The sequence below is a fragment of the Syngnathus typhle genome, linkage group LG5 (assembly GCF_033458585.1).
Source record: "Syngnathus typhle isolate RoL2023-S1 ecotype Sweden linkage group LG5, RoL_Styp_1.0, whole genome shotgun sequence".
Classification (NCBI taxonomy): Eukaryota; Metazoa; Chordata; class Actinopteri; order Syngnathiformes; family Syngnathidae; genus Syngnathus; species Syngnathus typhle.
Window position 1 is genome coordinate 16,201,786 of NC_083742.1, and position 14,538 is coordinate 16,216,323.

The 14,538-nt window shown below is 42.9% G+C and overlaps 1 protein-coding gene across 2 annotated transcripts; it reads left to right on the plus strand.

The window, feature by feature from the left end:
* The first annotated feature begins 7 nt into the window (after positions 1-7).
* On the plus strand, positions 8-13,354 carry scarb2a (scavenger receptor class B, member 2a). 2 transcript variants are annotated; one of them, XM_061277895.1, is made up of 13 exons: positions 8-413; positions 4,232-4,389; positions 4,469-4,616; positions 4,739-4,933; positions 5,386-5,477; positions 6,064-6,183; positions 6,397-6,575; positions 7,884-8,002; positions 8,125-8,198; positions 8,269-8,320; positions 8,415-8,567; positions 9,681-9,728; positions 10,520-13,354. In XM_061277895.1, the coding sequence occupies exons 1-13, from the start codon at positions 291-293 to the stop codon at positions 10,649-10,651; spliced, it is 1,593 nt and encodes a 530-aa protein (XP_061133879.1). In that variant the 5' UTR covers positions 8-290; the 3' UTR covers positions 10,652-13,354. The 2 variants fall into 2 exon arrangements, with proteins under 2 accessions (XP_061133879.1, XP_061133880.1); XM_061277896.1 differs by lacking the exon at positions 9,681-9,728.
* The last annotated feature ends 1,184 nt before the right edge of the window (positions 13,355-14,538 follow it).

Sequence of the window (14,538 nt, forward strand, 5' to 3'; positions counted from 1 at the left end):
GCGCTCCGCCTCACCGGCTTCATTCCAGTAGAGAGGGGGAACTAAAGAGGGGCAGGGAGGCAACGCGGCGGCTCCTCCTCGTCAACAACCGGCTTCAAAAACCCACTTCACCCGGCTAAAATCGCCACCTTCGCCCCGGAGCCTTACGCAGAAACTGTCGGGAGTGGAAAGAGAAGGAAAACCTCTCTGAGAAGTAGACCCGAGGGGACGAATCGAACGCACCTCTATTCAGGGACGCCCTCCCTCCAAAAACAACATTTTTCCACAGTTTTTGTGTCTTTTCTGTCATTATGACTCGGAGATCGTGTGCCATTTACGCCACCGGCATCGTGTGTGCCCACCTCCTAATCGTGGGGATCGCCCTCGTGGTGGCTCAAGTCTTCCAGACCACAATTCACAACCGCTTGAAAAAGGTGAGCTCAGTTTGACCTTCTTTTAAAGTCCAGAATGCCACTAAAAATGCTCTACTGGAAAACATCAGACCGGCTGATGCAGCATGACCCACTGACACATTCCCGGATACGATCCCGCTATGATCCTGTCTTCCCATTTACGCAACTTCAATGCATCCTTAAAGCCTTAATAGCCTTTCCTATTTCCAATCTCCCAAAATTGACTTTGCAGGGCAAATTGTTCCCCTCAACCGTAACCACAACGATCCAGTATGTTGCTATTTCATTTTCGTCCCTACTGCTCATCTCAATGTGCATTGTTACCTTTTTAGCTCAAGAAAATAAATACTGCTTTGCTTTCAAGATATAAAGGACTCAATTGGATGTTAAAATCAAAGCAGAGAAGCCTTTTTCATTCATTGCCATTCATTCATGTGCAGTGATTGTCTCTTGATGTATCACAGGTTAAATTGACCCATCCATCTATCCATCCATGTGCATGAAATATTTTCAAAACTTGTGCAGAATGTGTTCTTCTACTATTTTCATATGTATCTTTATTTGTCTTCAAATGAGTGGGTGGATAAGCAATGTTGAAAATGGCTGAAGAGGTACTAAGTAACAAGTGACAAGTAAAACCAGAGAGTAGCAATTTAAGAAACATGGATGTCAGGTTCTTGTTTCCGACTGTTGTCGTAGTACTTAAAAATAATAATAATAATCTATGGCACATTAAAACGATGTTCACTGTAAAATCGTTCATTCATCCTTTTGCAGTCTCCAGTGTCGTAGGTCAATGTGGAGTTGAAACGTCAAATTGTAAAAGAAAACATCTTTTATTGTTTCTTTGTATTTTAATAGTATGTTCAATTTGCATGAACAGGGCCAAATATCTGGTTTTAAACACATAACTGGCTCACGGGGGGAAAAAGAAGTTTTCTGAAACCGAATCGTCATCTGATTGACTTCAGTGCAGGGAGTGTAGGTTGAATATTTGCAGTGTGACTGTTTGTCCGTCAATATGCGCGCTGCTGTGACTGATTGGCGACCAGTCCAGGGTGTAGACCACCCTTGCAACTCTGAGGAGAAGAAATGGCCTTGAAAATGGACAGATGAATCTGAACAAACACAACAGATGTTGGGGGAACCCTGCCCTGTAGGTTAACAAGTTTTTTTGGTTGTTGTTTTTTTTTGGGAACATGAACAAATGCATTGGTGGGTGTTGCAATGTGTCCGCTTGCAGTGACAGCAGCAAGAAGAGGGCGGGTGGAGGTTGTCTGTGTTTGGATGGAGAATGGGGGAAGGGAGTTGACGGGTGAAACTTGCTTACCTTCAAGCCTCGAGTTGTGTTTACGCTGAGTTGTCTTGTTTTTATTTAGCGGGTGGCCACTTTTTACACTCTTTGTCATTCCCAGCTGTTGGACTGGCTTGTTAGCTTCTGAAGCTAACAAGGCATGTTTGTTTCTTTTCATACATCACCCAAAGTGGAGACCGTTGCTAACATTTTATGGAAAGAAATAATAAGGTTCATCATAACCTTTTTTTTTTTATTTGTTTTGTTAAAAAAAAAAAAAGAACAATCAAACAGACCAACGGAGGCGTGCTGTTTAATCATCAAAACATTTTTAAAAAAAACATCGCAACATCGTTACTTACTGTCAGGTGAGTAGTTAATACAAATAAAGTCAATGCCAAATATGACTTCAAAATATAAATCATACAAAATAATCAATATAAAGATAAGAATAGAAATGATGAGGCAATGGAAAAAGTGAGTCTATTCTCTTGTTTCATCAATGCCTATATATTTTCAAATTTCACGGGAGCGGTGAAATTGGCATTGTGGCGATTCAGCAGCTCAATCGGGGGCAGCAGCTGACGCGCTATATGTCGCAGCCCGGCACGCCCGTCGCCACCTTTAACCTTTTGGGAATGGTTGGCATTCCTCTTGCTGACATGAATCAGCGGTGAGCATTTTTGGGGGCATCGTGCCAACTCATCTGGACTACTTAGGGAGGAAGCCAGCCAGCCAGCCAGCCAGCCGGCTAGCTTCCCTCTGCTCCTTGGTGTTGTAAATTAATTTTCCCCATTGACGATCTCTAAATGAGAAATTAGCAGGGGGTAACTGCTAATCCTCAACTGCCTCAAGGAAGAAAAAACAAGCCTAATTGCAGATTTGCTTGAAAGTTGTAGTTCAGGATAAGATAAAGAGCGTGGGCAGTAAAATAATATGTTGTATGGTTTTTAAAAATTGTTAGCCGAAGTGATCTTGACTTTAATCTCAATAGTCAAAACTGCAACTTAATTTTCAACATTTTTTTCATGACTGTTCTCGTATCATTCCGACTTTTTGATCAGCTTTTGAAATTCTTGTGCGCTTTTTTTTGGCGCTATACGCCGTAGTTCTGTTTAATTGGCGTCATGATTATTCAATTCAACTTCATAAAACAGTTAAATTCAAATTAAGGATGAGATGTCCTTGTAAAATAAAGGGAAAAGAAATCTCATTACGAGCTCCCTGGATTGAAAAATTTGAGAATCCCAGCTCTAGGGCGTGGAAGGAAATATAAATCATGTGAGGAATTTCTTGCCTTCTTCAAGCCCTGGGGGCAGGACTTTCTTTTAATTCTTTTTTCACCGCGCTGGAACCAGTAAACTGCAAACACAGACTGATCGGAGGATGACGGATTAAGCGTGAAAGGGTTTGAAAAGTGAGACACACGCCGGGTGCCGTCCGGGGTACTTGAACTTCATTTTTCTCATCACATATGGTCTTAGTCGGACAGTGCTGACTATTTGTTTACAGTGTACTAAGCTATTTGTTTAAGGGCTGGTCCTCATCAACCTCCACACATGTCCTTGGACTGTGTTTCTCCTGATAAACCAGATCCAAATAACAGTCCAAAGCATCAAAGCAACCTTGGGGTGAAAATAAAATCCAAGAAGTCGTGCTTTTTTCTTTCATAAAAGGAAGAAGTTCCTTTTGAAAGTGCGTGACATCGTCCTGATTTCACTTCCGCATTTATAATGTGACAATGCGGAGAAGTGAATCGGGTTTTTTTCGAAGAAAAAATATTTTTGAAGAAAAAAGAATTAGGAAAAAAGGTCTAAAATTACTAAATTTACCAACAAAAAATATTTGCTTATTTTTGAAGAAAAAAGGCTTTTGGAAAAAAGGTCTAAAATTACAAGAAAAAATACACATTTTTCCGAAAGTAGGGATACTTTGTATTTTTTTTTAGTCTAATTCTGAACCCAAATCTATGTAGTATTTTTCTACATAGTAACATCATCATATTTACGATGACTAAATGCTATTATTCCCAGAAACAAAAAAATAACTTACGGGAACAAAGTCTGTCGGCAAAGTTTGCTTGCCGTGAGCTCCACTGTGCTTTCACGGGAAGCCTGGTGTTGGCGCGAGGATGCGAGCGACCCAACAAATAACCGGCCATAAAGATCTGCCAAGGTCGCAAAGTCTCTTGACAGGAAGCGGCGGCCGCGTCTTGACGCCGAGTGCGCGTTGGAGACAATGCGCGGCTCGTCCATCCCCTCAACGGTTAACCTGAAGCAGACGGAGGCTTTTGAGCAAACTTGAAACGAGAGGAAGTGTTGTTACTTACGTCCATGTGCTTAAAAATAACCTATCCACTGGTGGTGGGAAAATTGCAAGTACTTTTACCTTACTTGAGTAGATTTTTTTTTTTTAACTCATCTACCGTGCCGACATTTGCCTCTTGTTCGAGCTTGGCAGGACGCGCAAATACAGTTTCCATCTTGTGAAGCGTGTGTGCGAGTGCCCTCAGGACCTCTGTATTAAGTGTTACTTTGTGTTTTAGGAAATAACACTGACGGAGAAGAGTCAGATGTTCGAGTCGTGGAAGAACCCTCCCCCGCCCGTCTACATGGAGTACTACTTCTTCAACGTCACCAACCCGGAGGTGTTCTTAGCGGGAGGCCGGGCGGCCGTCCAGCAGATCGGACCTTACACCTACAGGTAATGCGACACCCCCCCCTCCGGACCCCCGATGCGCCTCCTGGCGTCTGACCCGCGTCCTACCGTTTCCCCGCCCCAGGGAGTACCGACCCAGGGAGAACGTCACCTTCCTGGAGAACGGCACCAAAGTGTACGCCCTCAACCCTAAAACCTTTGTCTTCATGCGGGAGAAGTCGGTGGGAGATCCCGAAGTGGACATCCTCAGGACCATCAACATCCCCTTAGTGGTGGGTGGCCGTTGGTTTATCTTTGCCGTTATGAACACAATGTTCTTTTACGGCTGGTGCGACTTATACACCGAAAAATACGGTACTGTATATTTGACTTTTGCTTGACTGCGTCCTCTCAGGTGGTGATGAACGAGCTCAACTCGTACTCGTTCTTCCTGCGCAGCTTCATCTCCATCTACATCAAAGGCCTGGGGGCCACGTTGTTTACCACGCGCACGGTGCACGAGTACCTGTGGGGCTTCAAGGACCCTATCCTCACCAAGATCCACTCCATGAAGCCGGACGTGGACGAGTACTTTGGGCTCATGTGGAAGGTGAGCGCCGAGGGCTCACGCGGTCGTGTCTCTTTGCAGACTTCCTGTTAGCCGGCGCGTGACGCAACTTGTGCAATGCTGCGGCGAGGTTGCCAGCCACTCAGATGAGACTCTTAGCTGACTCGGAATTAAAGCCGACCACCTAAGACACTACGTCGACAGTATTGAGACAAATTCCGCAAACATTTGATGACCGCTAGACTCTCAATATTATTGTGCCCCACCCCAAATCAACGGACTGCGTTCCCCCTCCCCATCTCCAATTATGAGCGTTCCTTGTGCTCCGTTTGAGGCTTATTGTCCCCTACGAGGACGTGGCGTCGGCCAAACACAAAGCGGCCAAACTTTTCCCGGCTCATTAAAGCGTAGGGACGCAAACGCGTTCCGACTCAGTGCCTGGCCAGCATGCGGCGCTTCGTGTCTCAACCCGTCTCTCTCTCTCGTCTTGGCAGAAAAATGGAACCCATGAAGGGGAGTTTGTCTTCAACACCGGCGAGCAAGACTACATGGAGTACGGCAGAATCGACACGTGGAACGGACTCAAGTAAATGCTTTTTCTTTCATGATTTGGATCAGCTTTTGTTTTTTGGGGTTATTTTTAAATAGTCCTTCTTAGGTCCACTCGGTCAGATATTCTCAGTATTTGCCCAGTTAGACAACTTTTGAGTTGTGTCCAGAGCAGGGGAACCCTTTGCTCCCTGGATTTGAATATTGCCAAATGAATGTTTGGCTATCCATTGCGACTTTGTACTTTAGATCCAGGTCGGTAGATTTGAGAACGCGCCAATACATCAAGCATTGAATAGATTGTCCCATTTCCCGAGGCCAAAAAGTAAAAAAAAAAAAAGCGTTTTACAGCAAATTAGATAATAAAAACATATGACACACTTTATTGTACACATTAAAACGAGCGCAAAATGAAGCTCTACACCAAATTTTGCTACTTGCGTCAATCTGACTCGGAAATTCACTTTCGTCATTCAACTCACGAAAACAAAGTGACCACGACGACTCATGTCAATCAGACAAGAAAAATGTCGATTTCCAAAGCTCTTTTTTTTTTACGTCGACATGTGACTCTTTCACGCAGTAACAGCTAACACCGCCGTTTGTTTTCTCCTTGCGACCAGGGAGATGACGTTCTGGTCATCCAACCAGAGCAACATGATCAACGGCACGGACGGCGCCGTCTTCCACCCGCTCATCAACAGGAACGAGCTGCTCTACATCTTCGCCGCCGATCTCTGCAGGTATGCGAGCACCGATATCGCGTCCTCGCCCGCCCTTGTTTACCGTCCAGGAAAACCACAGGATCGTGAATCACAGATAAAGACCATCTCAGGGACTGATAAGTAGTTTGTGTAAGAAAAGCGGACACTCCCCGGAAGCGAAACGATACACAGGAAACCGTTTTGAAGCCGAGATGAGCGCGCAGGGTTCACCCACTTTGTTTTTCCTGGCAGATCCATCCATCTGGCCTACGTGAAGGACGTGGAGGTGAAAGGCATCCAGGCGTACCGCTTCGCGCCCCCCGACGACGTGCTCATGAGCCCCGTGGATAACCCGGCCAATGAGGGCTTCTGTGTGCCCGCCGGACAGTGTCTGGGCACCGGCGTGCTCAAAGTCAGCGTGTGTCGACAAGGTAAGAGGAGATAAGGGAGGAAATGACGGCTCACGGCAGGAAATGTTACCCCACATCTTCATTCATAGTCGAACTTCTTCGACACTTTGGCCGTTATACAAAGTAAGAGCAAAGGTCAGCAAAGCAATTTTCATAGGCGGAAATATACCTTCATTGTCAATCATTAGCTCAAAATAAGTTGTTCATTATCCCACGGCTGTTCCCATTTACGACCTCAAAACAAAATAACTGTGAGTTTTGAAATTGGCACCATTTCCCCGCCTGATTTTGATCCCTTCTTATGAATCAAACTGAAACAACACGATTGAAAATTCATTCACATTTGACATCGCACCCGTGACGGTTCTCAGCAAATTTCCACACCCAATTCCGATCTGCCCGTTTCAATCGGAATGTTTTTTGACACGGACTTCCAATCCGCTCATCATCCGAAGATGGCCCTGTGCAATCTGGTCCTTTCCGCTTGCTGTTTGACCGTGCGAGTGAATGTTTAACGGTGTGCTCGTGTCGCAATGATTGAACTATTTGACCGTGTTGAGTGAAGAGCCATTGCTGCGATAAGAGCACGAGGAGCATCCCAGACATACACTACACACGCTCACCTCTGGACTCTGCTGTTTGCATTCCTTCAACCATTCATCGTCCTTATCAGACACTTGTACTGCCACGATTAGTATATTGGATGGACTACTGTGCAAAAAAATGCCCATTTAACAATGTAATTCAATCAACCAAAAAAAAAAAAACTAGACTTTTTTTTTTGTTTTGTTTTTTTATCAGATTTTGCACCATTGCTCATTATTCAACTTTAGCGGGCGTATTGACACTGAAAAGTTTCAGACCAGAACTAATTTATTGTAAAATGCAGTTTGGTTGTTTTCATCTTGATGACCTCCTTGATGAGTTGTCTGCGTTGACGTGTTTTTGGAGTCATTTACCTCGAGTGGTCGCCCGCCCGCACACACCATTTTCTCCATTTGTGGAGATTGGCTTTGTTGTTGAGGTCACAAAACCTTCGATAAGCCTTTGTCCTTGTTTTTGATTTTCTTCATGTTGTCATATGATGCTTTTCTTTTTGAGGAAAGTGTGAAGGGCGTTTTCCAATCTCAAAAGAATCAGTGCGGCCATTGTGGACTCTGGATGTTCACGATCACCATGTCAGCATGTCGTTAAAAGACGTGCCGGCACTATCAATAGCGCTCCATCGATTATAGTTCTCCTCGAGCTCACGTTTCTTCTTATCTACAAGACCGTTTGGAGTTTAACAGCAGTCATTGACTTGGTATTACTTTTGTGCCCTCCCTCCAGGCGCTCCCATTGTGGTGTCTTTCCCGCACTTCTACCAGGCTGACCCAAAGTACATTAACGCCATCGAAGGCCTCAATCCAAACAAGGAGGACCACGAGACCTATCTGGACCTGCAGCCGGTACGGCGCGTTCTAGAACCTACGATGACAATCTCAGATGCGAACAAATGTGTTCACACTGGGCTCGGAATTGACAATTAGTTTTTTTAAGCAACTTGTGTGTGTGTGTGTTGTGTGTACAGACCACAGGTGTTCCCATTCGGGCCTGCAAGCGCGCTCAGCTCAATGTCATCCTGAAGAGAGTGATGGGCTTCCCGTAAGTCCATTTGTAATTTTTTTTTCCTTTTTTAAACGTGCTAGCTAACATGCCACCTCCTGTCTCACAGGGAGACAAAGTACCTCAACGAAACCATTTTCCCCATCATGTACGTCAATGAGGTGAGCATGACCCCCCCCCCCCACACAGACACACACAACATGCTAGAACATTTGAACTTCAACCTCCCTGACACTTTCTTTTTCCCTCTGGTAGACGGCCACGGTTGATGACGACTCTGCTGCCCAGATGAGGACGCTGCTGCTTATTGTCACCCTGGTGTCTAACTTTCCTTTGCTCATCGTGGGCATGGGCCTCATCCTGCTGCTTGTCCTGGTGGTCCTGTTCTGTCGTAACCGCCAGAAGAAGGTGAGTTCACACGTAGACCCCCGAGCCTTAATAATCTGTTAGCTCGCAGTATCCCTACTAGATTTGTAGTGTTGTTATGCTAAACAAAACGCTAACGCTAGACTGTGTGGAAGGTTTTAAGCCCCAAACTTGTCGCATGCTAACTAACGCATTGCATGCATCCTTACCTTAACTGCAAAACCAACATGACCCGTTTCTTCCCCGCAATTCTAAAGTTGCCTGTTGTTAGAGCATTTTTTTTTAAAGACGTAATAGCACTGCTTTAGCTCGCTGTTTAGTTGAGAAAACTTCATTTGTGTACTATTAGCGGAGCAACTGCTAGCAAAATAACTGTCCCTCAAAGTCACATTTGTATTTTTAAGCAGCAAGTACCGTATTTTCCGCCCTATAAGGCGCACCTAAAAACCTAAAATGTTCTCAAAAACCAACAGTGCGCCTTATAGTCCGGTGCGCCTTATATATGGATCAAATTCCTAAATTCAAACTGGCCCGAAGTATTGTGTCATGAAATCAATCATAAGTGGCCCGCTGAAGACTATGAATCATGACTGAAAAAGACTATGGATCATTATTTTATGATTATAAAGTAATTTGTTCCATCTGAAGTTGAAATAAAAAAGATAAAATGGAGAATGATTTGATTTGGATTAAAAATCTGACATGATGCATTAATGGTGCGCCTTATAGTCCGGTGCGCCTTATATAAGGATAAAGTTTTAAAATGGGCCATTCATTGAAGGTGCGCCTTATAGTCCGGTGCGCCTTATAGGCCGGAAAATACGGTAATCCCATTTTTAAAACGGTTAAGAACACAACCTATTAGCCTAGCGTCTACACGGCTAGCTTGTTTTTGCTTAACAGAGACTAACAATTGGTGCGCTGTCTGTCATTGTTTGAAAACTAAGCATGCTAAGCTAACACAACCAACTTGACATACCAATGTTAGAATTGATTGAAAACCGATCTCCAAATGCAGCTTTTTAAGGTGTCTCAGCATGATGGGAAATATCGACAATGCTAAATTGCCATGTGAAGCATTTTTGTTGTTTGTTGTTGAATTAACCTGTTTGAATTTTCTGTAACGCTCCCCTTTTTTCCCTTTTTCCGTTTTAGAACGAAGTAAAACGCATTGATTTTACTGAGGCTTTTCATTCTTTTGCTGTAAGTCTTTTTTTCCATTTTTGTTGCCTTGTTTGCTGTTCCATGTTTTTGCATTTTGTTGCCTATCTTGAGTATCATTTTTCATTCCCAGTTGGATCTTAATTGTTTCTTCACACAGTGCATTTTCCTCATTTAGTCTGTTTACATTTCATCCCATAGTTACTTGAGTCCCGAGTGTTCCATATTTACCGTATTTCCTCAAATGGTGCTACAACGTTTACTTGAGGGAGGGGGATAAATAGATAAAAAGAGCTCCCTCCCTATGGATACTTTTTCATCGCAACCAGGAAACCATAAGTTCCCTCTTCTGGCTGACGTCGCCGATCACATTTGACTTGGCTTGCTAACCAAAACCGGAGCTCGGAAACACTCTTTAGTGGTTTTATATTTATCATGAGGCATTCAAATGTCCTAAATTTGTCCTGATTTGGTTTTACGCTGCACATTCACTTGATTTAAAAAAAAATATATACTTTTTAGAATGCCTCTCTATAAATAAAGTAAATGCTCACTTCATGAGGAAATACGGTCTAATGAAGATGTCACTGTAAACATTTCAAGAAGTAATTTTCAATACGATGAAGTTTGGTCACCTGATTTTGTCTTGAGCTGTAAAGCTGATAGATATCGTATATATAAAACTTTTTTTCAAAGTCATATTTTTTAAACTAAGTGTTTACGTGCTTTTTATTCTGCCAGTTAGCGATTTGGCGCCTTTGCCATCTGTTACTAATCTCCGTGCTTTGTTTTTGTCTTATTTTTTTCCCCCCTTCTGGATTGTTCCGCTGCAGACGGCCAAAGACGAGACCGCATACACGCAGGTCAGTGACAAGACGGACGAGTCGCCCGATGCTCCCCCTGGCCAGCCGCAAAAAAATGGTTCCTACATTGCCATGGATCCAGTGGAGGCCCAGAAGTGTTGATCCAGGATGGACCCCCTACCCACCACCCAACCCTCCCTCCCTTGCACTCCAAGCCAGGAGCTCTGGCGTGGCGGCTGAGGGAAGTGGGTGGGCTCGCTATTTCGCAGGGGTGGGTCCTTTCCCTGATCTCATGCCTCACTACGCTGCGTCCGAGTCAATCAGGAGAAGATTGCTCTTCCTCTCCTGGTTGGCTCCAAAGATGAAGGACTCGACCAAGTGTTGCTTTCCACTCCCTCACACCCAAAATGGTCGTCAGTCCAACACGGATGCACCGTCCCACCAGTGGGAACCGCCTTGCCCTATTAAGTATTAGGTTAAAAAAACAAAACAAAAAAAAACTGAGCCAAACAGTTTTGTCATTTTTCACACACTAGCTGGTTGTGAAAGTGTGTTCCACCACTCCTGCTCCTCCCCCTTCTAACACTAGACTTTTCCTAGCTGCTCCGTTTGTGCCCTTTCTATCGCTAGTCAAAGATTATGAATTTTTTATTTTATTTTTTTTGTCCAATGGGAAACCACAACAACAAAAAGACTTGCGGAACTTACAAGGGAGCCGCTTTCTTTGCCTTACCGCCAGGACGGTTTGCACGTCTACACTGTTACTCAAGCACAATTGGAGCCTCGTGCGGTCCTCGGCAAGTCTTTTCTTCAAGAGTCAAAGACACTGTCAGTGTTAGTGTGCAAAACGCAGCACTTGAATCACTTGTCTTATCATTTCAAAAAAACAACCCCCCCCCCCCCCCCCTCCAGACACACACTTTTTGCCTGGGAAATGTGCCCCATGTGTATTTTTTTTTTTTTTGTCCTTGTTTTTGATATCTCTACAGCAGTTGGTCCAGCTGTACACGACATTTCACTTTTGTGTCTTTGCTGCTCGGAAGTGGCCAGCCAATAAGCTGTGGACGTCCCGCCGAGTCGTCTTCACGCTGCCGTTCCAGTCAAACCTTCTGTGAGCTTAAAATCCAACGAGACGTACGGTCAACAACAACACTGTGGTCATTTATTTCACTTACTAAAAGGCCTTTTTTCCTTTGTGTGAAAAGTTTCCATCGATTTGGTGTGGTTCAGATTAACAATAATTGTTATAATTGATGGATGGATGTTAAATGAGCAACATTTCAACACTACGCAATATCAATTTTGTCAATATCCAGCACACTAATGGAAATAATTGCAAAAAGATTTGTTCAATTCCACTTGTAGCATTTGCACCCTAATCTACATCTTCACCAACGGTTTAGTTACGTTAACTGTCAGACCAACCATCTAGTGTGCTTTGAAACTCCAAAATCATGTTAACTACTGAACAAAATCACCTGATGGAAACTTTCTTTTTTTTATGTCATGTATACGACACGTGTCATCCACTTTGGGCTAGCTGGGTAAAGAACAAATCCTCGTCAGCAGTAGGGACATTTTTAGAACCTATTGCAAAGGAAACTGTTGCAAAAAAATGCTTAGCAAACTGCTTGGGATCCTTTTTTTTTTTTTTTTTAGAACTTTAAGCCTGCTGGCAATCGAACGGTTTCAAAGAGTTTGGTTATTTTGTGACCAAGAGAATAAATGCTTACTGTACCGAGACAAACATTTTTTAGGTCAGTGCATTTTGCTTTCATTATGGGTTGGATCTGTTGTTTTGTTCCAACTGCAGGCAAGCTCAGAAAAGAACCCATAGTTAGGAATATTTTTGGGGGGAAAAAATTTAACCACTTTTTTGACGTTTGACTTCTTAAAAGTGTGACGGTATGTTTACTTCTAGCACTTCTTTTGATTTTGCCAGCATGGTTAATTCCAACATTTTTATATTTTTGGGACCATTCACAATGCCACCATAACCTTTTTGGAGACCTTACTCACGACCTGTGACCAAAGACATCCCTGTGCCACAAACCCTATTTTTTTTTGCCCCCCTTCGCCTTGTGCCACCGTATTCGCTGCTGTGCCTTCTTGACATCAAGGCCGAAAAAGGAACACTTTGGCGTGGAATCTCAGTATTATTATTTTTATTATGTAAGATAAAAGCAATACAGAGTTGTGTGTACAAATGAATGGTTTTTATAACAGGGCCGCGTATTTATGTTTGGGTGTTCCCTCTGGAATTGTCAGTTTTTTGTTGTTTTTTTTTGGTGTAGTTTTTGTCCAGTACCACTTGGGTCCAATTTGATTTCATTTATATTTTGAAGTTTGAACATTTTTGTCGAGTACCACTTGGGTCCAATTTGATTTCATTTGTATTATGAACAAAAAAAGTTGTGGGGAAAATAAAAGATGTAGCTGATGCTAACATGCTAATATTGTCAAACTGGAGGGCTTTGATGGCCAGGCTGATTATCTTGATGTGACGAATAAGATGAATGATGCCCCCCCCCCCTCCTCTTCCTCCTCCTCCTTCTCCTCCTCCTCCTCGCTTACTATTCAGGGACCAGCAGCCGTGCCATAAACCTACTCGGGGTCCCAACACGTTTCAATTTGCACCTCTTTCCGTTACGGGCAACGTTGTCACACTGGTTTGATGATTGTTGGTTTTGGTTTTCCGAATGACAATCCCCCCCCCCCCTTTGGCAGGAGAGGTGAAAAAGAAAAATTACAAGTACTACTCGTTTTGAGTTTTGATAATTTCCACTGCACACACCTTTCTTACAGAACTTTTGTAAACGTTTCTAGTGTATTTGCAAGAAAATAAAGCTTGCCATCAAGTACAAAGTGGCCTGCTGCTCTTCATTTCTGACATATTTCATCTCAAAGTTCCTTTTGTTTTCATATGGAATAGTGTACACCACTTTATATTGTTAATATGTATTTTATAGATTTCTTTAAATATCCGTTTTTCACTACAGAGAGTTTATTTTCCTTTAGTTGCATTTATTGATTATACTGCCATGTCATTTGGTGCGCTTTGTCCGACATTGACTACATGATGACCCAGATAGTGAAAAACACACATATTGCAAATTTGTTTGCATTGATGTAAGTGTGCAGAGTGAAAGGTTACTAGTCCAGCCGTAAGCTATTGCATCACGGGACACGTTTATGTTTGTCTTTTCTGGACTCTTCCATAAGTGTAGAAAGAAGAGCTCAACATCTGTTTGTGTAAAAGTGTTCAAAAAATACTAAAATTCACACGTGGCGTTTTTAAAAATAACTTCATTTGTATGTTATTTTGTCCAACTTCATGATCATGCTGTGCATAGTTCCATACATTTTGAATACTGCAGCTGAGAATGGCAATTTTTGTCAGGTCAATGACCTTGAAAGGAAAAAAAGAACTTGTGAGGAAAAAATACTTGTTCACATGCAAAGAGAAGATGAAGTCAGCAAAAAGAAGACAGCACAACAGGCCGCAAAAAGATGACAGTGAGTCAAAGTTGGCACTGGTGAAGAACCTCATGATTTGAAACCCTGCTTTGAAACTCACCCTAGTTTGAAACACTATTTAGAAACACAATTTTAAAACCCTAATCCTAATTTGAAACCCTACTATGAAACTTTACTTTGAGACCCTGACCCTACTTTGAATCCCTATTTCTTAACCCTAATTTTAAACCCAATTTTGAAATCCAAACCCTAATTTGAAAGACTTTACTGAACATACTCGTATGTTATTAACCACAACTGATGTGTACCATAATATCAAGACAATTACCTTGCTCATCCATTAAACACCCATCAATAAAACTTTTCATTCCATTATAAACGTCTTGTAAAGAGCCACCTAAACTTTTACTAAGCGGTCTCTAGCACCCTCTTGTGGTACCTTTACGACACTGCTCGGAAAAATTCTACAAAATTCGCATGGCTTCAAAATATGAAAATGTACGTATTCTACTTTTGGATGCCCATGAAGATCTGGAGAAAGTCAGAACAAAAGAAAACTAATTGTAGATGAA